Here is a 26,935-nt window from a genome sequence, read left to right as displayed (position 1 = left end):
TACTATATACTGCACATTGCACTAATTAAAAAATTGTGTTTAAGTGAAAAGCTCAACATGTGGAAGCCTGAATAAAAATGATACAGTATTTTCCACCAATAACTCAGGATTAATTATTGCCATGTATATAACATCCCTCAAAGCGGAAGTCTCCAACCTTTTTGGCACCAGGGACCGGTTTCATGGAGGACAATTTTTCCACAGACCAGGGAGTGAGGAGATGGTTTTGGGGTGATACAAGCGCATTACATTTATTAAGCACTTTATTTCTATTATTACACTATAATAGATAATGAAATAATTATACAACTTGCCATAATGTAGAATCATTGGGGGCCCTAAGCTTGTTTTCCTGCAACTTGACAGTCCCATCTGGGGGATGGGAGACAGTGACCGATCATCCCGCATTAGATTCTCCTAAGGAGCGTGCAACCTAGATCCTTCGCATGCACAGTTCACAATAGGGCTTGTGGTCCTACGAGAATCTAATGCTGCCACTGATCTGACAGGAGACAGAGCTCAGGATATAATGTGAGTGATGGGGAGCGGCTGTAAGTAAATACCGATGAAGCTTCACTCGCTCCCCTGCCGCTCACCTCCGGCTGTGTGGCCCAGTTCCTAATGGGCCATGGACTGGTACCTCTCACTTATTCTACTAATAGGTAGAATAACTGTTCTGAAGCAAGGGGCTCTTCCATTTGTTCCTGTACTTTCCATTTGGCTATTGCCCACACCTAGATTTGGCACTAATGCCAACGATAGCCATGTATCTGCTGTCATCACCGTAACCATACAGAAGAAGCCCAAGCCAGAACTGTGTCAGCAGAGTTGGCAGTAGTCATAGAAGGTTCTGGCTATGTAGGAATTAGGATGAACAGAGTGAAAGAGAAGTGATCCAAGAAACAGGTGGTGACGACTGTTAAGAGAATCCATGATTTCAGTGGAAAGAGCATATAAGATTGTCCTTAAAATCTTCATAGCCTGACTGGACCCTCAATTTAGTAGTGCTGATTTTAGAAAATACTTGTATTTACTAAGACATGCAGAGATGGAATCTTAGGCATTAAAAAGGGAATAGCAGGAATAGGACAGTAAAGCAAAGGAGTAAGAAACAGAAAAAGAATATCAGAATATCTGAAACAAATTGAAATTACAATAAATAATACTTTTTAACACTAAAGGAGACTAATGCAATACATAAATACAAAAAGAATATGATTGATAAAGTTATTACAAGATTCATCCTTATTATAAAAGTACTGTTAAAGGGGCAACAAAAACACACTCAGGTCAAAATCAAATACAGAAATCCCCATTTAGAGTACTCTTAGGACCCCCATTCGCCCCAACCCTTGTGCAGTAAACTCAAAAAGGAGATTAAGATACATTTTTAAATTCTCCAAAAGATGTTAGATTAGCAACTGCTTCTCTACCTTGGGCCTACAAAATTATTAATTTGGATCTATAACAAAATTGAAAGATTCTTTAAACCATGTGCTAAAATTGAAAACTAATATTACAAAACCAGAGAAAAAGAACAGGACAGGTTGGATACAAGTGAGCTGATACAGTAACTTTTCAAGATGAGACATGGAAAACAGTGCATTTCCCTCTAAAATCATATTTACAGATCAGAAATTTTATAAGAGAAGTGTGATTATGGAGTAACTTACCTGCGGGACCACATTCTGTACATATGTTGGTGGATGCTGTTGCTTTTGCTGAACAGCACTTTCTATTGCTACTTTAGCTACAGTGCTTGGATCTGCTCCTGCTGGCACAGCAACCATTGTTGCGCTGCAGCCAGCATTGTTGGGGTCACTGATTGTAACAATTCTAACTCCTACTTTATTTGGAATTCCTGTGACTGTTTCCCTATCGTTATCCTCTGCTGGCCTCTTTACAGTTTTGCATTCTGCTGTGCCATTTGTAGACCGAACGTCAGATGACAGGGCAGGAGAATGGGACACTTTTGATCCTGAGTCGGGAACTGTTATGATTTGATGTCCCTGTATAACAGAGGTTGTAGAATGTGGTGAGACAACTACACTTGGGCGTTGCTGAGGCACATCTGAATTCAAACTTGAAGCTAGAGGTCCATTAAGCAAATCAGTACCACTAAATTGCTGTGTTGCCGCATTTGAAGCCTCCTGTATACTGCTCACAGATGATGAACCACCCAAAGTTAATACAGGTCCATTAGGAATTCTTTCTAGTTGATCACCTTTGGCAGTATCTTGCTGAGTGATATCTAAAGTCCCTTGTGGTTCCATTGGAGATATCTCACCATTTCCTACATGATTGGAAGTTTTATGATTTGGAATGTTTTTGCTTAAATGAGAACCATCTCCTTTATCAAAATCACAGATTCCATTAACTAGCGGTTTTTTCAAATCACTTTTGATATCTTGCATGTCTATTTGTTCTGAGTTCTGTTTCCCAGATGCTCCATTCTCACCTAATTCCAATGATGGCCCATTACTGATTAGTGAGCACTGATTAGTCTCACTTTGAATTTTCCCTGAGTTTGAAGGAGGTAGACTTGAGTCACTGTACTTTCTCCCATTTAAAAGATTTCCCACATGCATTTCATTTTCCTTTGTATCCCCATTGCTGGTGTTTGTGGCTCCTCGTCGGCAGGACGGGTTCTCCATGACTTCAATTTTACGTTCATGAACATGTAAACCTGTTGCTTCCTTTGCTTCCTCCTCCTTTTGGCAAATTATTTTATCACCTTTGAATGGGGGAGTAGCAGTAGTACATGATGATTGTCCAGCAGGAGATGCTTGAGTGGCTGGAAGCGTTTGTACTGGAAGTCCAACTCCTGTCTGCGTTCCGCTCATGGTAATTCCTGCTGGAGCAATGAGCTGAGTTGCATTTCCCTGACTCACAGTTGCAGTTGCAAAACTTGTATTTGGCACAACTGTTATGGTTACCTGATTGCCAGAAGTCCCTTGGAAAATGGTTGCTGGGCTATTTGAGATCAGTGGGCCTGGCAATATTTGTAAGTTCGAAATGGGCACAGTTTGTACTCCCCCTGTGGGTGGCATTGCACTTGGGACCAACTGAACATTTTGTTGCCCAACCAATAGCTGCTGAGCTGGAGTTTGCCCCTGCACTCCAAAACCTGCGGCTTGGTTACTGGCCACCTGATAGACCACCTGAGGGCTAGGAGCTCTTGCATTATTAGGGGGAGGAATCTGTGGAGCTGGGAGAATAAGCTTACCACCTGGTGTTGAAGGACCACGTTTTGGAAGCAGAAGCTGTTTAATCAGACTCGACTCACCAGACGCAGGCTGACCAACTCCTGCATTCGACTGCTGAGGTTGAACTTGCATCTGTACTTGTTGGGGCTGCTGAAGTTGTACTTGTACCTGCTGTGGTGGGGGTGCTGGTGAATGTTGCTGCTGTTGCTGCCTTTTCACAGATAACATTTGACTGACAGTAGGAGGTGGTCCCTGTGATTGAGGGGTAGAAGACGATGACATGGCAGTAGGGACTTGGTTATTAGTAGCTGGGACAGGTGATGGTGAAGAAGATGGAGTTATGTTAGGTTGCCCAGTTAGCTGAACTGTCTGGCCAGCTGGAAGAGCTGCTGGATTAGCAAGAACAATTTGGTGAATGGCTGGTGCATAAGTTTGACCTTGTTGAGCTGGCTGGCTTACAATCACTACACTTTGTTGGGTTGGCTGCTGTGGTTGTTGAATAGGCTGCTGTACCACTGTAGATGAAACGTGCTGAGAAGGGAGAGGTTTTGGTGCAATGTTCTGAAACCCTACCCTTGAGGCTTGTGGACTTGGGACACCAGCAATAGTAACCATTTGTCCTGTAGCTACCTGAAAATTCTGTACTGAAGTTGCTGAGACAATATTGGATGCAGAAGTTGTTACATACTGTGGGGGTGCTATGATAACAGTATCTTGTGACTGGCTGCCAGCTGATGTCTGTTGAGATGAAGTTTGCACAGGTTGGGGTGATGTGGTGATTAACTGTTGACCCTGTGAAACTGTAGAAGTACATGCTGGTATGTTCTGTACTCTGCCAAATAGATGACTCTGTGGGACAGCTTGTTGAATTACTGTAACAGGAGTGCCTGAAGGGATCTGTCCTGGTACCACGGTGTGTAATGGAGACTGTTGTGGAATTACAGATGGGTGGTGAAGCAATGTCTGAGAATTCACAACTGTAACAGGTTGTGGCCCTGTACTATGATTCTGAACAACAGAACTCTGTGGAGGTCCTCCTCCAACAGCAATACTAACAGGAACTCCTGTCTGGGATATGGAATTCTGGATAACTGTAGCCTTAACAACCTCACAAGGAATTGGAGCTTTATTTTGAATGACAGTCACTGGAGCATTTTGTTGCTGGTGGGCATGAACTGAAGGATTTTGTGGAATTCTTGAAACAGTCTGTGCCACAGTATGAACACCTTGTACAGGAAAAGACATTTGTGTTGCAGTCAAATTTGAAGATTGGTTGGTAACAGGAGTCCTCTGAAAATGGTTTCCTATGGTTTGTGATCCATGAGGGATTCCTGAAAATATGAAGAAAACGTCAAAATTCCAAATGAAATGACTGAAAATCCCAAGTAGGAATTATTTTACTTAAGAGAAAATAGTTTTAAGAAATTAACATCTAACAATTTTGAATCATACGAATATGGTAATAGACCAAGTAAGAAAATGCTACTGGAGAAACAAAAGTTGTACATTTAAAATGCATAGAATATACATTTTTCATTCAGTTTCATTATTAAATCAGTAATACTTTAAAAATACAATAAAAATTAACACCTGCAGGTGAAGGAGCAGGAGATACATCAGGAACAGAATCAACACGAACAACAGAAGTAGAAACTGGTTGCTGCTGATAGTACATCTGAATGGGAAGTGGTATAGCCCTCCGTTTTACTCCTACCACATGAATATGTGCCTGCCCATTGTTACTGGAATCCTCCACTCTCTTCACTGTATGATTTGGAAAGACCGTTCTGTAAAGTATATACATAATCAGTAAGTTTTGATAACTATCACATTGACTTCTAACATTATGTTTACATGAACAACAGCAGTATGTTTACTGTCGCTTATGTATGAACCAGTATGACTCATAGTTATATTCTGCAAGGATGGAAAGCAAAGAAATATAAAAGATTAATCATCCCATTTAAAACATCATTATTTATTAACAAGGTCGCTGGGTTTTAAACAATTCCACCCACATATAACTAATAAAAGATACCTATTTTTATGAACTTTGCAAAATATCAAAAAGTCTTTGTATTTGAAGATAACAATATTATATACCATTATTCAAGATTAAAAAAATACAATCATGTCTTTAACATGTAAAAGTAGGTAGGAAAAAGAAAGTAAACTTAATTTCTTTGATAAATCTCATAATGTTCCAACACAAACACCAGATGTGATTTCTGAAACTGCTTTTTATTTAAACCTCCACCACACTATAACCTATCCATACGAAATTTCTAGTAGTAGAAATATTCTAGATAAGATATTTGGTATTTTCTTTAAAGAGCAAGAGATGTTGTAAGTGATGTAAATGGACTTTATTTAAAGAACTATGGATCCTACCTAAGACATTTATAAAATCCAGTTGATGTTAGGATTCCACCACGAGCTAATTTACTGCAAGTCGAGAGGTATTCAGAATACATTTCTGCTCGAGAAACAGAACAATCTGGACTTACTTCAAAATGAGCATTTAGCCTAAAAGAGGGGAAAAATTAAGCATTATACAATATAGTCTAGGAAAGTCCATATTTAAATATACTAAAGCCATGTGGAGGCAATGTGTTAAAACTAATAATTATACCTACTAATCAAATTTCACTGACTCATACGTTAGTAGCAAAAATATATGCTAAATTTTAGATTAAATCAAGAGATTAACATGCTTATTTTAGTATTAAAAATGACACTGACAACAAATATAAAAACTATGTTCACATCCCAATGAGAGCAGGGTTGGTCTGCTGATAACAAATGTTCTATAAGAAATAGTTTCATTTAGTGAATATCTATTCAGGATCCTATCTTGTAATACTCATAATATAAAGCAAGTTCCCAATTACGTGCTATTTGCATTGTAGCTGAAGAAAATGGGGGGAAACTGAACTAAGGTTAAACTTTTCTTGGCTCTTGGATCAAATTCCTTCAGAAAAAAGTTATCCAAGCTTTTCAGCTACTTCCTAAAGAATGACACTTTCCATGCTGCACACTCCCATTTCCCCATTTCAGAACAGTTTTAATTTGTAATCCATTACAAACTAATTCAAACCTCATTTTGTCTTTTTCTTAAAATGACCTTTACCTATAAATTGGGATTGGAGGCCTAATTACCCTGATAGACTCTTTCCATAACTCACTATGTATAATAGGCCAAACTTAGCTTTTTCTGAAAAACTAAATCAAATAGTAATTATGATTAAAAAAAAACAACTGTAAAATGATTCTCTTCCCCATCTCCAAGAAACAGCAGAAACGTGCAACTGGCATTTATAAGACCAAATCTATGCTTAACACACACACATTTTATAGTGGTTATGGTGTGTATTCTTTCCAACTTTCATAATCCTGTCTGTACTGAAATTTCAAAAAGACTAGATATAAAAACTTCATTTTGGTTGCAATGTAGAAGACAAACAACATTTCCAAATATTACTGGAAAAGATTCAAGTATAAGGGGCCAATGTGTAAAAATATAGAAGGTGAGGAAAAAGCAAACAATTGGAGATATTTAAAACCATAAACCTGATTTAAGCAAAGTAGAAAAGTCTGGAGAAAACTGTCATAGGAACAAAAATATGTATTGAAAGCACCAAAAATATGGAACAAAGAGTGACAGGAGCATGAAATGGGAGACAAATAATGTTAGTGAATGGCAGAAAAGTGATCAAGAAATTTTTAATGTGATATATCACTGGAAAGTGATTGTGTACTTCAATCTGTTAATCTCCTAAAGAATTTAAGTCGAACTTCATACTAATGTTGAGGCAACTATCCATAACAAGTGAAATTTTTAAAACTCTTCATTTGCTTTTTTTCAGAAAGTGGCGCAGATATGACTACACAATATTTTCAAGGAAATATTGTCAAGCTGCTTATTTCTGTTCTATCATTTGATTAATGTCCCTTTACTATCCACACACCCCAAAAATTATTAATGACTAAGAAGTTTTGTTTTAGATGGAAGAGAAGAGACATTTTAAAACACCTGGTTTTATTTTCTTAAGGTCAGTCCAATTCAGTTTTAACAAAATGTTAATTTTAGAAGAACAAATTTTGTAACCTGACAAACTGTACTTTCTACAAAGTGAAAGATAACTTTTTAACACAAGTTTTACTCTGAAAAAAGTTAAATGGTGTAATTTAATGACATTCTAGTTATACTATTTTAATTCTGAAAATTCTGATGAATATTTTTCTTTCAAATTATTCCAATATACAAGGAGATTTTAAAGTGTCCTTTCTTTGTGTAAATGATATTCTACTCTAACTAAAAAGGAATACAGAATAAAACATTCTGAATGTCTGTAGAATATATTTCCTTTTTTTCTTTGCTTTACTCTTCCCAAGGATAAATCCTTAATAGAAATAAACCACTTACCACTGACAAGCAAACTTCTCACTATCTATTTCCACTATTCCTGGAGGTGGAGCAACATGCTGCGCTACAACTGCTCTGGAAGCTAAAGAAAAAAACACATTAGCTACATCATTTCTTAAAACTTATTCACTATTTGCCATACTTTTTTTATGGATATTGAACCCATTAATACAATGAATACCTTTTTAAAAGGTATATAAACATATGAAAGTATACACATTTGAGAACAAACCTAATATATAATGGAGCACATATCATGCCAGGCACTGTCTTAGAGGATTCATATGAACTATTTTGTTTAACCTCACAATCATTCAAATAATAACAATTAATATGGATGATTCAATAACAATTAACATGGATGATTCAGTTAATATAACCTCTATTATTCCCATGGGCAAGACACTGAACTAAATACTTTACAATATCTGCTTATTTAATTCTTCTGTGAGGTAGGTACAGATAAGAAAACTGAGACTCAAAGTGATTTAAAAAACTGGCCCAGGGTCATACAGTTCAACACATAAGTTGAGCATCTTTCAGTTTAGCTACAGAAGCAGAATGCAGCAGAAATTATAGCTTCACTACCTAATTTAAAAGATTAGTAACTCTGTAAGTGGCATATATAAAATTTTTGGAATACAGTGAACAAAAGCTGAACTAATTTAAAGTTCCATATTCAAAAAAGGATTTCCATAATTTTTCTGGGGAAGAAAAAAAGAAGATATCTGTTGTAATAATAAATTCGAATTATACTTTTTTCCTGAAAGAGGCAACCTGGTTGTATACAAATGTACTAGCTATTAATCTTAAGACACATACTTTCTAAAGTTTCATCTATGACGTAATTTAAAAGTTTCAAGGTCAATGAATAAATGAGTAAATCACCTATTATTTTCTAACATGTTGAAGAGATCTGTAGAAAAATGATGTATGTTATCTTTTCTTCTCCACTATGTTATACAAAGGAACTAATGAAAACATGAAAAGTAGTCATATTATAAATTATAAGTCTGAATCATGTATTTGTAAATAAAAATTAAAATTAATTATCCTTTTTTCATTATTGATCAGCATTACTTTGTAGGTTTTTTAGAAAACTTGTTATGTGACACGGCAATGTAGTTTTTAAACACACAGATTATACACAATTTTTTTCAGATGATATTTTAGCAAAGCTTCTCAGAACCCTCAAACAGAACAAACGCATTTTAAAATTATTGGAACTAGGCAAGCTCCACAGCACAGCCAAATGTGTGAATGATCTGAGGCAATCATAACCTTTGATGAATGCCCCATGCTTTCTTTGAGGTAATAGCTAATTGTAGCCACTTAACAAACATATACTCTGTATAAATCCATTTATATTTACATTATTTATTTTAATCTTTTAAGTCTAAGTTTAATTATACCTATTTTACAGATCAGAAAACTAAAGCTAAGAGATTAAGTTCAGCCAGGAACACGTGGTGGAGATAGCAGAGCTGGGTATACTTGGAAGGACTTCTTTTAAAAGTGTTGGATTTGAATCCAGGTCTGTCACATTTCAGAGGCCATACTATTATATGCTCCTTGAGATAATGCAACAGTTAGAACAAAAATAATTTTTCCTGTTGGCAATCCTAGCTTATCTTCTCTTCCCCTTCTAAGTTGACGATATTAATACAGAAAATACTTTCTAGGGCCTGAAACTGTGTAGAATCTTCTTCCCTTTATCATCGCTACTATGAAAGAGTATACCCTACTTAGACTGAAATTTCCTGAATGAATTAGCAATCAATTTCATGAAACACTAGAAATTACCTTGAAATCATGAGAAGCCTTTATAAACAATGCAGAAAGAAGAATAAAATCACAAATGGGAATTTAAACTGGAAACATAATTACTATAAAAAGCAGCTACAAACTGATGAGCACAGCCCTCAGGATACCTGAAGACATTCTAAATGAAGGTGCTTATACTTTGAATCAATTTCCAGATACTCAACTTTCTTAGGTATTCTTCCTAGAACTGCTTTGCATGAGAATATCACCTCCTCTTTGATAATTGTTTTTCTCTGATTTTGGAATCAAATGACTTAATTCTCACCCATCTTTGATAGCCCTGCAGGATTATGCATTATGGTTAAATGCATAAACCAGAGCCAGAGAATTCCATCACTCACTAGCTAGCTGTGTAACTATTAGCAAAATAACTCTGTCTATACAATGGAGGAAAGTAACAGTACATTAACCTCATATGTTGCTATAAGGATTAGATTATGTGCAAGTCACTTAAAATAATGCCTAGCACAAAGTAAGCACTATATAAACGCTAGCTACTATTATTATTGTTATAGCGTAACATGTGGAACACTAAAGAGAGAATTAGAAACATTAGTGTCCATGAAGCCTCTTAACCAAGGTATTATTGGTATAGCTTCCTGTCAATACCAGTATTTTACATATTACAATTAAGGGCAAAGTTGGGCCTTAGAAACTGGGTATTCTGGCCCTTTGGTTTGTTCTAAATTCAGATAAATTGTAGAGTAATGATAATTCTGCTTAATGCCCTTGCCTCCTCAACTACTGTCAAAGAATGCATTAGTTCTTAGGCAGAATCCTGTGTAAACAAAGTACAGAAAATATTTTAAAGAAATATCAAAGGTGGACCAGGCACGGTGGCTCATGCCTGTAATTCCAGCACTTTGGGAGGCCGAAGTGGGTGAATTGCTTGATCCCAGGAGTTTGAGACTGCCTGGGCAACACAGTGAAACCCCGTCCTTAGCCAGACTTGGTGGCATGTACTTGTAGTCCCATCTACTCAGGAGCCTGAGGTAGGGGGATCGATTGAGCTCCCGAGGACAATGCTACAGTAAGCCAGGTTCTGAAGGCGCCCCTGTACTGCAGTCTGGGTGACAGAGTGAGACCCTTTCTCAAAAAAAAAAGAAAGAACGAAAGAAAGAAAGAAAGAAAGAAAAAGTATAGAAGGTGGTGGTATTTTATTTAATTCACATTACAAACTCATGGCAAATTCAACTGTTAAAATTCTGAAGGAAAGAACGTGTCATACTAACATACTAACATACTTTCTTGAATTGAAAAACAATGTTGGACTTTTTCTGAGTAACAAAAAGAGTCTGATTAAGCAAGAGGCTTTTGTTAATAAAAACTATCTTTACTAGGTTACATGGCAGACATTTTCCGAAAAATCAACTGAGGTAAATCTGCAGCATCAAGGTTTTCACAAAAATATATTTGAAGTATATGATAAAAAGCACCTAAACATCAAATACATTGTAACAGTCTTGAAATGAACAATATTTCAATTTTCCTAACCCAGTAATTCTAAAAATACAGTCCCAGGACCGCAGCATCCACATCTCATGGGAACTTGATAAAAAGGAAAATTCTGTGACCAGCCTGGGCAACATGGTGAAATCTCATCTCTATAAAAAAAAAAAAAATTCAAAAATTAGCTGGGTGTGGTGGTGGCCACCTGTAGTCCCAGTTACTCAGGAGGCTGAGGTGGGAGGATAGTCTTGAGCCCAGGTGATAGAAGTTGCAGTGAGCTGAGATAGCACTCCAGCCTGGTCCAGAGTGAGATGCTGTCTTTAAAAAAAAAAAAAAAAAAAAGGAAAAAAGAAAATCTCAGGTCCCACCTGATCCAGAAACTCAGGGAATGTAGCCCAGAAATCTTTAATAAGTCTATCAGATGATTCTGATGCACCTAAGATTTGAGAACCACTGTGCTAAAACTTCTTGAATAAATCAGGTTACACAAGATGCCTAAGTAAAACAGTAACAAGTATATTCTTGCAGTCAGGTACTTGCTAATTCTTTGATTTCAACAAAACAAAGGAGAACTCAAGTTTTCAGATGATTGTAAAAAATAAGTTTAATACTTTTTGGATAATTCTGAAGTTCAAAGAACTGTAAATTCTATCTTCATCTATTTGATGATGCAAACTAGATTTTTCAATTTACATCTATAAAAAGGGAAACAGGGATACGATTGATGCTAAACTCCAGTTTTATTCTAGCAGTAAGTAATAGTCATTGAGAGATACACTGAATTAATAGCATCTAGAGAATTAGAGGGGAGAGTCCTATTCATCTTATTAAGAGATACATTTCAAGTAAATTTTTGTTTAATAATTTTTTTTTTTTTTTTTTTGAGACGGAGTCTCGGTCTGTCACCAAGCTGGAGTGCAGTGGCACGATCTTGGCTCACTGCAACCTCTGCCTCCCAGGTTCAAGCAATTCTCCTGCCTCAGCCTCCTGAGTAGCTGGGACTACAGGCACACACCATCATCCCCAGATAATTTTTGTATTTTTAGTAGAGATGGGGTTTCACCATGTTGGCCAGGATGGTCGCAATCTCTTGACCTCATGATCTGCCCGCCTTCGCCTCCCAAAGTGCTGGGATTACAGGCATGAGCCACCGCGCCCGGCCTTGTTTAATAATTATTTATAAAAATTTACAATGTATTTACTATGTGATGTACCATTTATTAATAAAACCTGTAATGATAAAATATATGTATGTGCATTTTATATATATATGTGTATATATATACACATGTATATACACATATATATACACATATACGTGTGTGTGTATATATATATATATATACAAATATACAAATATATATATATATTTTTTTTTTTGAGATAGACCAGGTTCTTGCTCTATTGCCTAAGGTGGATGCAGTGACACATTCATAGCTCACTATGGCCTTTGACTCCCTGGGCCCAAGCTGGGACTACAGGCATGCATCACCATGCTCAGCTAATTTTTTTCCTAATTTTGTAGAGATGGAATCTCACTATGTTGCCAGGCTGGTCTCAAACTCCTGGCCTCCAGTGATCCTTCTGCCTCAGCCTCTCAAAGTGCTGGGATTACAGGCCTAAGCCACAGTGCCTGGCCAAATGAAATTTTAAAAATTTAGAGCTTTAAAGAATAACAAGGAATTGAAAAACTTTAAAAATGTCTATTTTGTACCTAAAAAGTATTGATAGGGTGATGAATAAAAAAGAATCTCAAACATAAAATGTATTATATTAGGATAAAACTCTTGTGAGGATACTGGAATACGAGTTCAAGGTGAAAGAGGAATATTATAAAATTTCTGATGTTAAAGAGTTTGTGTATTTTAAAAAATGAATGATGGTATCAAGATTCCACTGCATACAAAAAGCACTGTAATTATTTTCTTTTAAAAATGTAGTTTAATATACATCAAGACAATACATACTTTGCAACTATTTAAATTATGATAGAGATTTAGATGTTAACCTAAAAATGGGTAAAAGGTTATAAAAGTTTTCAGAGGGATTGAGGGAAGCGAGCAAAAAGTTTAAAGATGGTAATTCCATAAAAAAGCAGCATTAAACTATGCAGGCAATAGCTAAACCACAAAGGATAACCAATCAAACAATTTAAAGTTGTCATTCAGGGAGAGCACAAGTAATAAAGTGCTCTCCAGCTGAAAATTAACTCTCTTCAATCCCGAGCAGTCTGGTCCCATCTCTATGCATGAATTACTACATAAATGAATAAGCCACAAATTCTCAATGTTTAAATTCATTCATTTGCCAAATGAGGACCAAATTTTAGGTTGAGAAGTAGGTTCATTTGCTCAGGTCAAAAGAACTGTGGAGGTCAACGGCTAACCACGCAGCAAAAAATAGTCTTTATCAAATCACCCTTGAGTATTCATTGACATTTTCTCAATTTCCCTAACAATGCTCCTTTATGTCCCTCAATTAATTTAATCTTTAGTTTCTTCTTTGATGGTAAAAAACATTCCCACCACCCACTTAACTAGCAATATGAACAGTTTCATTTCTTTCTCAAGGTTGAGAAACCGTTAATATTCTGACCAAAGACTCCCCAATATAAACTGGCTGTTTAACGTCTATTACCTGTAGTTGAAAGCTCATTGAATAGACTGGCAGTCAAAATTATCTATTTTGTGCCTTCTGTTATTTGTCCACTTTTGTTAGATGGATCCAAGTTAGTTGAGTGAACATATGACACAAATCTATACACTTCAGAAGGACACAATGGAAATCAATGAAATATATGATAAGTATTACATACTCGACATAGAGTACATAATTTTCATACTACAAGTTGGAGTAGAAGACAAATTGGGACCATGAATGAATGTGAGAACAGATAGCTAGAGATGATGAGAGTTCAATCTCAATCATAAGCATTGGCAATTGAAAAGGCCAGGTATTTAGGAAGACTCAACAAGATCTGGTGAATGGATATGACGGCTAAAGATTAAGGATAATAAAATTTTTGGTTTGGGGCTAGTGAGGGAGGATAAGAGACCTAAATGCATTTCTAGCTGAAAGGAAAAAGTGAGTAAAGAAAAAGAGATTAAAGATATGGGAACATGGAGATGGGAAAGACTGATATTCAAAGTAAGTTTCAGAAGAAATTAGCATCTTTTTCTGAAATGAGCAGAAGCTAAAGGAAAATGAGTCCAGATGCTAATAAGCTTGTAATTGAAGGAGTAAGAAATTGAAGAAATTCATTCTACACAGCCTCTGTATTAATTGCAAAGTGAGAATTAAGATCAATTGAGAAAATGAGCATCCTCCATTCAAAAAATATTAAGAAAGATAAGTGTCTTGGGGACAGCAGGAGGTGAGAGGATAGGAAATGGAAGGGTAGGTGAGATGAAAGATGTATTTTTAGTATAAACCAAGGTAGAGAAAGCACTCTAAAAAAAGGCTAAGGGTGGTAAAATATAAAAAATGATGACTCATAATGAGCCAGTGGAAAGGAGTTCAAGGACTGAAGAGAAAAGTCTGGTTATTAGACATGTCTGTAGTATAATTACAGTTGAGCTAAACAGAATTGGGCTAAGAGACACTAGGAAAGGTGCATAAATGCAGGTATACATGCTTGTAAGTGTGTGTATACATATGTGTATGTGTCTTGTCCTAGGCTATTGATTCTGTGGTGTTGGTTCCAAGACTTAAGGATGTTAGGAGGATTATACTTATGTGTCTTGATGATCACCTGGGAAAATTATAAGGTAATATATGAATAATCTATTCCTGGCATGTCAATTTCCCATAACCAAAATCACAAATAATATGCCTATTGTGGGCACTTATAGCTATCGTAATTATGAATATCTAATCCATCACATTACTCTAAATCCTGCCCAACTTAATTTTCCTATTATACTATTCTTCCTATGAGCTCACTTTGATCCTGCTACTCCTGGAATGTATAATATCTAAGAAATTAGAGTACATATCCAAATTCCACTTTGGCCTACTCTACTGTAAAATATCAGTTCTCTATACTGCACATTGAAATTTATTTTTAGGATCAAATCTTATACACTCATAACCACACTGAAAAAGAACATGTGAAAACACTAACCTGGGGCAGATGCTACATGAGTCTGGGTTTGGACTTGCTCTATAGCTTGTGGCCTAATTTCAGATAACATTTGATGACTGGAACTTGGATGTTCAATGAGTTTTACCGCAGCTAGTGCATCAGGGCCAAACATCTGAATATCCATAGAAACCAGACACACTAACATGTCTAAAATAAATAAAAAGCAATAGTTATTAGTCAATAATATTATAAATGAATGCCATCACTGGTGAACACATGTTGTACAGAATACTTATAAATGTGAATAAATGCTAGTCCATGAATCACAGTACATCAGAATTACCTGTGCATCTTTAAAAAAAAAGATTTCTAGGCTGGGTGCGGCTCACACCTGTAATCCCAGCACTTTGGGAGGCGGAGGCAGGCGGATCACGAGGTCAGGAGATTGAGATCATCCTGGCTAACATGGTGAAACCCCTTCTCTACTAAAAATACAAAAAAAAAAAATTAGCTGAGCATGGTGCCTGTAGTCCCAGCTACTCGGGAGGCTGAGGCAGGAGAATGGCGTGAGCCCGGGAGGCGGAGCTTGCAGTGAGCCAAGATCAGGCCATTGCACTCCAGCCTGGGCAATAGAGTGAGACTCCGTCTCAAAAAAAAAAAAAAAAAAAAAAAAAAAAGATTTTTAGGCTCAATCTCTGAAGACTGATTTAATAGCTCTAGAGTGGGAGCTGGTTATCTATATCTATATCTATGTATCTATCCATATATATATATATATACATATTTTTTTTTTTTTTTTTGAGAAAGGGTCTTGTTCTGTCACCCAGGCTGGAGTGCTGGCATGATCACAGCTCACTGCAGCCTCAACCTCCCCGGCTCAAGCGATCTTCCCACATCAGCCTCCCAAGTAGCTGGGAACTACAGGCATGCACCACTACATCCAGCTAATTTTATTTATTTTTCATACAGATGAGATCTCACTATGTTGCCCAGGGTAATCTTAAACTGGGCTCAGGCGATTTTCCTGCCTTGGCCTCCCAAAGTGCTGGAATTACAGGTGTGAGCCACCATGCCCAGCAGTGGATATCTATATACTTGAAAAGATTCTCAAGTGATTCTGACGTGTAGCCAGATTTAAGAACCACTGATATGAAAAGTGACACATTAACTTCTCAATAATAACAGTTTTCAAGCTGAATCTTTATTAATTCTGATTTTAATATTTATTACACCTGAGAAAGATATCATTTTAATCACCAAGTAAAACGTTAACATGGCATGTGTTAGTAAGTATATTTAAAACTGATAGCTCTTATGGAGGTGGCTTCATTAATTTTAAAGATTGCAGCACTACCAGCAACTTCTAGGAACAGAAGGAAACCTGTTTCACTTAGCTTTAATTGTTTAATAGTAGTAGCTGGCCATATGAAACAGAAAGACCTGCTCTCAGATAAGTTAGATATAGCAGTTTTGTCCATTTCAAATTTAATACGTAACAACAGAAATTAAGAGAAGAAATAGGAATTACTGATAGCCATGTAATCCTGGTCTCTAAATTTTAGATGCTTCTTGCTCATTGAGCTACTCTTCTTCCAGAGTTGTATACTTCAAATTTAATAAAAATAAAAAATAAACAAGATAATGTTGCATGTTAAAAAATGTAATTATTGTAAAAATAGCCATCACTGAATTTAAAGCATAATAAAGAATAACGGAAACAAGTATGCCTGAGGAGGTAATGACTCTTCAAAATAAAACACTAAACCCCAAATATAAATTGAGGGTTTTGTACAGTACCATATTAAACACTTTTCCTCAATAAAGAAAATAAGCATTTTTTGATCCAGTCTTACCTATGCTCTTTTCTACTTTTGCAATTTTTGTGCAAGCAACATCTCCCATTTCCGTGAGCATGTATAGCACCTCGAGTGTTGAGATTACAAGCAGCACATCAGGTAAAGTGAGATGACAAATGATCTCTCTGTAGGAATCCTGATCCACATATTCACAAATTAAAACACCATTATCTTCTGCTTTGCAAAGATTTCCCAAAATTTCCATGCCTGAAAAACATACAAATATGTATTATTAAGAAATGATAGTTTGTTTACTTTAGAAAGTAAATACTTCAGTGAAAACTCACCTCTCATCTTTAAAAATCTATCCCTTGACATTAGACATTTTGTAACAGTATGAAACATCAGATGAGTAGTTTTGAAATCAACAGGGTCCAATAAAAGCTGGAAAAAGAAACAACACTACTATTGGCTATGCTTCTTCCAGAGTTGTATACTTCAAATTTAATAAAAATAAAAAATAACAAGGACAATGTTGCATGTTAAAAAATGTTATTGTAAAAATAGCCATCACCGAATTTAAAGCATCATTTAAAATATTTTTTTCCATAAAAGTGTGTGATATTTCTACATCATCATTTTTAGCAACTAATACATGTAAGCATTTAATAGTCTATAAATGTGGCAACTATAAAATGCCACATCCTAAAATTGTAACATAAATGTTGCTAACTATAAAAACTAGTTTAAGGTACAGTCACATGCTTACCTCAGCTGCAATATTTCCTAATGTGTCAAGGCCTAATTGCCTTAAAGAAATAAAATGACTATGTGCAGAAAGTAATAGGAAACGAAGACAGGTACGATTAGCTGCCAAGAGCTTAACATTGCCCTCCTCAAAGGAAAGATTTCGCAAAATCACTGCAATCTGAAGTACCCGCTGTCCTTCAATATCGTTAATGCCCAGCTTTCGAGGTGGATGAAATAAAGACTCCCAAATCCATTCTCCTGATGTACCTTCTACAACAGAAAATACATATTTCACTTAAATTAATATTTCATTTATTATTAATACTTCAAAGGTTTTGAAAAATTTTGCTTTCACTAACTTACCATGAGACTTGTTTCTGTCAGAAATGAGGTCACGAACTTCATTATCATCAACGATGTCTTTCCAAAACTGTAATGAGAAATTATTTAATTCTCCATGATTTGAAACAATTATTCTATTGCTTTAGAAATAGTCACACACAGGCTGGGTATGGTGGCTCATGCCTGTAATCCCAGCACTTTAAGAGGCCAAGATGGGAGGATTACTTGAAGCTGGGAGTTCGAGACCTGCCTGGGCAGCAAAGAGACACCCCATCTCTACAAACTAGAAAATTCAAAACATTAGCCAGGAGTGGTGGCACGTGCCTGATGTCCTAGCTACTTGGGAGGCTGAGGCAGGAGGATCACTTGAGGCCTGGAATTGAAGGCTGCAGTGAGCTGTGATTGTGCCACTGCACTCCAGCCTGGGCGAAAGAGTGAGACCCCATCTCAAAATTAAATTTAAAAATAAGTTTTAAAAACTAGTCACACAATATGAAAATAATGTGTCTACTTATTTTTAGTTCATGTGGATATTGCTACATTCTAGGGAATTAATTCTTTGATGTAAATATTTGATTGTCTATAGTTTCAGATACTTATGTAAAAAGGCATCTTTTTATGTTTAGGGCTTTTTAACCTGAGGGCCACAGACGACTAAAAGGACTGTGAAAGAAATCAGAAATCTGTGAACTTGGACGAGGGAAAAATGACATCTCTATGTACATTAAACACTACTGGAAATTTGACATTTCTTTTTTTTTTTTTGAGATGGAGTTTCGCTCTTTTCGCCCAGGCTGGAGTGCGATGGCACGATCTCGGCTCACTGCAACCTCTACCTCCCGCGTTCAAGTGATTCCCCTACCTCAGCCTCCCGAGTAGCTGGAATTATAGGCACGTGCCACCACGCCCAGCTAATTTTTGTATTTTTAGTAGAGACGGGGTTTCACCATGTTGGCCAGGATGGTCTCAATCTCTTGATCTTGTGATCCGCCTGCCTCGGCCTCCCAAAGTGCTGGGATTACAGGCATGAGCCACTGTACCCAGCCTTTTTGTTTGTTTGTTTTTGAGACAGTGTCTCGCTCTGTTGCCCAGGCTGGAGTGCAGTGGCACGATCTCGGCTCATTGTGACCTCTGCGTCCTGGGTTCAAGCGATTCTCCTGCCTCAGCCTCCTGAGTAGCTAGGACTACAGGTGCTCGCCACCACGCCAGGCTAATTTTTGTATTTTTAGTAGAGACAGGGTTTCACCATGTTGGCCAGGCTGGTCTTGAACTCCTGATCTCGTGATCCACCTGCCTCGGCCTCCCAAAGTGCTGGGATTACAGGCATAAGCCACCGCGCCCGGCCTGGAAATTTGACATTTCTTTAGAATTTCTTCAACTCTGAATATTAAGCAATGAACTATAGTAATATTAGCAGTATCTGTGACATTATGTGTATATTTCAAAACAACTGGGTTTTTTTTTTTTTTTTTTGGAATCAAAGTTCTTAGGCATTTAAAACCATTAGTTGGAAAAAGGCTTACTGGCTTCATGTGATCATCAAAGAAATCCATTGCACAAAAAATCCATGACAAACAATGTTTGGTAGCAATAAAAAAGAAGTAGGCACATTTTTTCAAAAAGACAATGTTCAATAACCAAGAAAGAAGGGCCACAAGAATTCAGATATTAAAGATATCAGACACAAAACTTAAAATGACAATGAATAGTAAGTTCAAAGAAATAAAAAACTAAAAATTTTGGCAAAGGAATGAAAACTACATGAAAGAACTAAAAAGAAATTCTACAACTGAAAAACATAACTAAAATTAAGAATTCAGTAGATATGTTTAAGAACTGATTAGATACAACCCAAGAGTGAATTTATGAGCAAGAAGAGAGGGCAAGTAAATAAGTCTGAAGTATAAAGAGACAAAAGGATGAAGAGAAAAAAGTGTATGAGACATAAGGCACACAGTGAAAAGTTCTAACATACAAATAATTGGAGTTCCTGAAGAAGAGAAAGAATGGGCAGACAGAACATGTGACAACATAAGAGCAGAAAATATTCTAAAATAACTGAAAGATGTTAACCTATATATTTCAGAAGCACTACAAACTCCAAGAAAGATAAAAAAAGAAAAAAGGTGTGGAAACATCATCATAAAACTCCTGAAGAACAAAGAGAAAAATCACAATGGGATATTTTCAAAATGATGGAAGAAAATATCTTCCAACGTATGTCTTTTCGTTGAGACAGGTCTCGCTCTGTCACCCAGGCTGGAGTGCAATGGCGTGATCGCAGCTCACTGCAACCTTTGCCTCCCAGGTTCAAGCGATTCTGCCTCAACCTGCCAAGTAGCTGGGATTATACGTGCGTGCCACCATGCCCAACTAATTTTTGTACTTTTAGGAGAGACGGGGTTTCACCATGTTGGTCTGGCTGGTCGTGAAGTCCTAACCTCAGGTGATCTGCCCATCTTGGCCTCCCAAAGTGCTGGGATTACATGGGATTGCAAGCGAGAGTCACCGTACCCAGCCTGCCAACACAGAATTTTTAAACAGTGAAACTGTTCCTCAAGAATGAAGGTGACATAAAAACATTTTCTGACAAAAACAGAAAAGCTCATTATCTACAATCTAAGGAAGAATAAATGATAAAGGTAACTGTGGTTAAGCCAAATTAAAACACTTTTAAAAAGTCATGGGGTAAAAAAAAAATGTAAATTTAAAATTTAGAAAAATACTTTCAAGTGACTATTTGTTTAGGCCATATGGAGTATGGTACTGGAGTAGTCATCCTACCAAAACCCAATATGTATGAAAAAACTGTTTTCAGAGATTGGAAAAAAGTTAGTGCAAGACTGTAATCATTGAACAGGAGAAACAAATAAGGTTATTCCAACGACTGACTGGTATTTTTATTTGGATATTAATTCTAGACTAAAGCATAGGGAAGAGAAACCCAAGATATCATAGTGATTGCTAAGCTGAAAACACTTAACAGAGCACAGCAAAGCTAAGGAGGCTAGAATATGAGAGCAAATTTTCAATAAGGAAAGAGTTATGCAGAGAAAGGCTCCATGAATCTACATACATATACTTTGAGTTCATTGGTAAGTATTAAGTTACACAGATGTATGCTCGAAATCCACAATGCTAGTCAAAAAACTGGAGAGAACAATTATAAGAGGCTGTAATCAAACAATTCCTAGAATAGAGAAACCTCATATACACCTAGCTCATTCAGGAGAAATTCCCAAAATGTCATACCTAAGTAGAAGGAATAAACAAGCCCTAGAGTAAAGGCTAATCTACATATGTCATAAAGCTTTAAAACAACCCTACTCTGATAATCCATATATGAACTAACAGCCTGCTAAAACAAGGTTCAACATTCTGGAAAAATGCCAAAGTTCAGACATTCAACAATGTCACACTCACATAACAGTCACATCTAATAAAAAATTACATCTACAAAGAAATGAGGAAACATGACTCATAACCAAGACAAAAATCAGTTTCAAGAAAAATAAGATAGTGAAATAACAAAGATAACAAGAAAATTAACAATGATATTAAAACACTATTACGTTCAGTGATATAAAAATATGAACATAATTAGCAAATAAATGGATAATATAGGACAATCAAATAAAATTTCTTGAGCTGGAAAATGTAATACAGATGTTCCTTGACTTATGATGGGATTATGTCCCAATAAACCCATAGTAAGTCTAAAACATCATAAGTTGAAAATGCATTTAATACACCCAATAAACCCATAGTAAAGTCAAAAAAACTAAGTTTATTGTAACTTAGGGACCATCTGTATCTGCAAATAAAGAAAATATACAAGATTTGCTTAACTAGAAAAGATGAATGCATAACAACAGAAAATATATACAATTAAGTACACAGAAAACAAAAAAGGTCTAAAAATACTGAAAGCTTCAGTGACCTGTGGAACACCTCCATGATCTAATATACATATTCAATCATCCCTCAGTATCTGTGGGGACTGGTTCCAGGACTCTCCAAAGATATCAAATTTTCCACAAGCTCAAGTTCCTCATATAAAATGGCATAGCGGTATAGAATTCGCATATAACCTACAAACATCCTCCTGCATACTTTAAATACAGTATACCAAATACAGTGTAATGTGAAGTAAATAGTTGTTATACTGTCTTCTTTTAATTTTTTATTTTTATTACTTTTTACTGTTTTTTAAATTGCTTTTTTCCCCAAATATTTTCAATCTGTGATTGATTAAATCTATGGATGCAGAACCCATGGATTCAGAGGCCAGACTGTAAATGTAGTACCAGGAAAAGAAGAGGGGTCTGGGTGTGGTGGTGGATGCCTATAGTCCCAGCTACTTGGGAGGCTGAGGCAGGAGGATCGCTTGTGCTCACGTGTTCAAGGTTGCAGTGAGCTATAATTATACCACTGCACTCCAGCCTGGGTAGTGAAGCAAGACCCTGTCTCTAAAACGAACAAACAAAAAAACCAAGAGGGGAAAGAAAAATATTTGAAGAAGTGATTGTGAAAAACTCTCCAAATTTTATGTAAGATACCAAACCATAGATCCAAGAAACTAAACAAACCCCAGGTAAAATAAGCAATGAAAACTGCAAGGTATATCATAATCAAATTAAATATCAGTAATAAAGAGAACATATTAAAAGCAGTGAGAGTCTACAATACATATACAAGAGCAATAAGAACAAAGTTGACTTCTTGTCAATAACAATGCTATCTTTAAAGTGCTCAGACAAAACCCTAAAACCTACAGTTTTATATCCATCAAAAATATCCTTGAAACATGAAGGCAAAATAAAATTTTTAGATAAATAAAAGTTGAGAGCCTAAACTCAACTACATCATTAATTTCCTAAAGTGTAAATGGGCTTAATGCACTGACTTAAAGGCAGAAATCGCAGAAAAGGCAGACTGTGGGGAGAAGGAAAATAAGTGCTAACTATATGGTGTCTATAAGAAACACTATGTATAAAAACACAGATAAAAACTATAAAGATGGGAAAAATATATTATGACAACATAATAAGAAAGCTGTAGCTAAGTTTTATACATAATGTTTTTTAAAAGTTAATTCATCAGGAAAATATAACAACTGTAAATGTGTATGCAACTAACAACAGAGGTTCAAAACACATAAGGTAAAAACTGACAGAACTGAAAGGATATATAAACATTCATAATTACAGTTGATGATTTCAACACTCACATCTCAGGAAATTGTAGAACAACTGAACTCATGGAGATGGAGAGTAGAATGATGGTTACCAGAGGCTGGGGCAAAGTGGGAATGGTTAATAGGTACAAAATATAGCTGGACAGAATGAATAAGATTTAGTATCTGAGAGCAAAACAGGGTGACTACAATAATTTATAGTATGTTTAAAAATAACTAAAAATGTATAAGTGGAATGTTTATAGCACAAAGAAATGATGTTTGAGGTGAAGAATACCCCATTTACCCTGATGTGATTATTAAACATTATATACCTGTTTCAAAATATCTTCTGTATCCCTAAATATATGCACCTACTACATATCCATAACAATTAAAAACTTAAATAAATAACCCACGTAGAGGAAATCACAGTGGAAATGAGAAGATAGTCAGTTGTAATGAACACATGACATATCAAATTGGTAGAATAAAGTTAAGCTGTGCTTAGAGGTAATTCTGTGGTCTTAATTGTATGTATTAGAATGTACATATTAAAAAAATAAAAACAACAATCAATCGTGTAAGCACCAGCTCTAACTTCTAACAAGTTAGAAAAAGTGCAGCAATAGAAGATATATGAAAAGCAGAAATTAATGAAAACACATACAACAGCAGGAAACATCTAATCTTCCTCAATTATATTTGTGTTTTCTTCTAATGTCTTTTTTTTTTTGACACAAGAGTCTCATTCTGTCACAAAGGCTGGAGTGAAGTGGCATGATCTCAGCTCACTGCAACCTCTGCCTCCTGGGCTCAAGTGACTGTCCTGCCTCAGCCTCCTGAGTAGCTGGGATTGCAGGTGCCTGCCACAACGCCCAGCTAATTTTTTTGTATTTTTAGTAGAGATGGGCTTTTGCCATGTTGGCCAGGCTGGTCTCAAACTCCTGACCTCAAGTGATCCGCCTGCCTTGGCTTCCCAAAGTCAAAGTGTTGGGATTATAGGCATGAGCCACCGTGCCCAGCCATTTGTGTTTTCTTGATTTCATGTGATTAGTGATTATACTGATAACCTCCACTCCCCATTGTGACTGCATACTTATTTAAACACTTTGTGCAATTTACACTTTCATCACTAATTTTCTGGAGTTAAAAAAAAGTATATAATTCTATGACCAAATGGTTTGGCTCTTGATGCAGTGTAGTGAGGACAGAATATAGGACCCTGGGTCACTTTATGAAGTGGGGAATTAGGAATGCAGCTCTGTATCATGGTGAAAACTTTGAAGATCTAATACCTTCAAAGAAAAGGAGGCAAAAGGCCTTGACTGTCTCTGCTGTAGTTTTGGGTTAAAAATAATGCCCCAAATTTTGTACCACTGGCCTACTCCCCAATCTCCATTGATTTGGTTTTAGTAACTACTCGAGTCACCGGAAAATCAATAAAGAAATTAATATAGTCATTCTGAACCAGTATTTCTCTGTAGATGATTGGCAATTGCAATAGAGTAGTGGAAGAATAAACTTACAATCCAATCTGTACAAAAACCCTGCAAAAACAGGTCTGCTGAAATTTGTAACCAACATTATAAAACAGAAGGGAATATTCCACCGTGGAATAAGTAAAATTAGTCACAACAGCTTTAGATATTAGAATAATCAAGTGTATTTAATTTTTAATTTACATATTATAGTTATATATTTTGTTTCTATATTATATACTTAATTTATATAATTCAAATTAATTTATTAAAAGATTTAAAAAATATCTTCAAAATTATTAAAAACATAAAAAAGAAGATCAAAAGGGAAAATCTAAAATAGGACGGAGAGAATTTCTAGAAATTAAAACATGATCACTAAAATAGAAATTTAACAAATAGGTCAAGTAGCATATTAGGCACAGCTGAAAATGATTAAGGAACAAGCCTAATGAAATTACCCAGAATGCTGCTCAGAATTAAGAGAAGGTCAGAAATTGACAAAAAAAAAAAAAAAAAAAAAAAGAAGAAGAAAGATAACCTAGAAGAAAAGGCAGAAAACAACAGAATGACAATAATACAAGAAAAATATAACTTATAATCTACAATTGTATAAATGGAAGATGGACAAAAATAAAGACAATTATAAAACTCAGAATTTTATCAGTAAAATATCTTCATTGAAAGATCTAGTTAAAGATGTGTTATACTGAGAAAAAAACACATACTCAGAAGGGAGATGAAATACACAAGAAAGAATGAGGACAGAAAAATAAGATTAAAAGATCTGCTTTCTGGGGTTTTAAATTGCATAGAGGTATAAAAACAAAAATAACATTTTTAGCAATGAGCTATACATAAAAATAGGAAAATAAATATTTTCTCTAATTAGAAAATATAAATTTTTACTGAAATGTAGTAGGAAGAATTTCAATTTCTTGACTAAAAATCTGGTACTTTCAAGCCCTAATGGGTTAAATAAACCAATGAAAAAGAATCTAGAAAAAGATCCATACGTATATGATTGGTGGATTTATGACAATGGTGATACTGCAACACAGTTTTTAAAACAAATAATGTAGGTTCAACTGGGTATCCATATGAGGGAAAAAAAAACAAATCTTTACTTCTAGCTTATACCGCATACACAAAAACACAATAAAAATTATAGATCTAAGTGTGAAAAGTAAAACAGAAAAAAAACATATTCTGTTTTTGACCTCATGGTTGGCAAAATTTTGTAACTAGAACAAAAAATGGCCAACTTCCAGAAAAATTTATGTTAAACTACATTAAGTTATGTACGTTCATCAAAAGATACCGTTCAAGAACGAAAAGGCAAGCTAGAGAGAAAATATTTCCAACATCTTAAAAAGAAATTTTATCCAAAATATAGAAAAAAAAAACTCTTACAAATCAAAAAGATAATTATTTAAAAATGGACAAAATATAGGCACTGTCTAAAAGAAGCTATCAAAATTGCCAAAAGTATTCTAGTTCTCATCAATCAAGAAAAAATGGAAATTAAAACCAAGCTACAGTAACAATACACACTCACTGTAATAGTTAAAATGAAAGAGACTGACAATACCAAATACTGTCAACAATGAGGAACTGGAACTGACATACTACTGTTGAGAAGGTAAAACTGTACAACTACTTTGAAAACACGTTTGGTAGTATCTACCAAAGCTGAATACAGATATGCATACCCTATAACCTAGCAATTAACACTCCTAGGTCAATTACCCAACAAAAATGCATGCATATATTTACCAAAATACACATATAAAACCCTTCATAGCAAAATTATTTGTGTCCAACCTAGAAATAACTAAATCCTTATTGCTTTTTACAGCAGAATAGACAAATTGCTGCATATTCATGCAATGTAACATTATACAACAATAGAAATGAATGAAGTACAAATACTTGCAACGATATGCATGAAACTTTCACAAACATGATGTTGAACAAAAGAAAAAAAGAGAAGTAGAATAAGGAAGAAAGGTTAACAGATAAGGGAGTGAATGAAGAAGTGACTGAAAGGGGGAATGAATAGGCGTACTTCAGAGGTGCTGATAATGTTCTAATTCTTCATCTGGGTAATGATTACATGGGTGTATTCACTTTATAAACACATCTTGAGGTGTATGCTTATGTATGTGTTATACATATACACTAAGTATGTGTTATAATTTAAAAAGTACTTACAGGAGTCCAAAAAAGATAATATATTAAATTACAAAGTCAATGCATCCTGAAGCTTAGTTTTAATACATATAATAACATGATTAACATATCTTTTGTCATTAATTAAAATTTTCTGTTAACTGCATATTCACAGCTGAAACAGGCACATTTGTCTGCTACTACTTTTCCTTTTGTTTACCATGGTCCT

The 26,935-nt window shown here is 35.5% G+C and overlaps 1 protein-coding gene across 2 annotated transcripts in view; it reads right to left on the bottom strand.

Moving 5' to 3' along the window:
- The window catches only part of ARID2 (AT-rich interaction domain 2), a 183,411-nt gene that overhangs the window by 54,605 nt on the left and 101,871 nt on the right, over positions 1–26,935 (bottom strand). The window contains exons 7-15 of one of the 2 annotated variants that reach the window (XM_030822678.1): positions 17,899–17,965; positions 17,723–17,805; positions 17,133–17,229; positions 16,843–17,052; positions 15,029–15,196; positions 7,633–7,714; positions 5,598–5,732; positions 4,797–4,993; positions 1,674–4,537 (exon numbers count right to left, since the gene is read on the bottom strand). In XM_030822678.1, the coding sequence (XP_030678538.1) occupies positions 1,674–4,537; positions 4,797–4,993; positions 5,598–5,732; positions 7,633–7,714; positions 15,029–15,196; positions 16,843–17,052; positions 17,133–17,229; positions 17,723–17,805; positions 17,899–17,965 (3,903 nt within the window). Of the gene's footprint in view, positions 1–1,673; positions 4,538–4,796; positions 4,994–5,597; positions 5,733–7,632; positions 7,715–15,028; positions 15,197–16,842; positions 17,053–17,132; positions 17,230–17,554; positions 17,806–17,898; positions 17,966–26,935 lie in introns of both variants that reach the window. The other variant, XM_030822677.1, reaches the window with a different exon arrangement.

This window comes from Nomascus leucogenys, chromosome 11 (assembly GCF_006542625.1).
Source record: "Nomascus leucogenys isolate Asia chromosome 11, Asia_NLE_v1, whole genome shotgun sequence".
Taxonomy (NCBI): domain Eukaryota; kingdom Metazoa; phylum Chordata; class Mammalia; order Primates; family Hylobatidae; genus Nomascus; species Nomascus leucogenys.
Note: the sequence above shows the minus strand (reverse complement) of the source record. Positions and strands in the feature narration are given on the sequence as shown.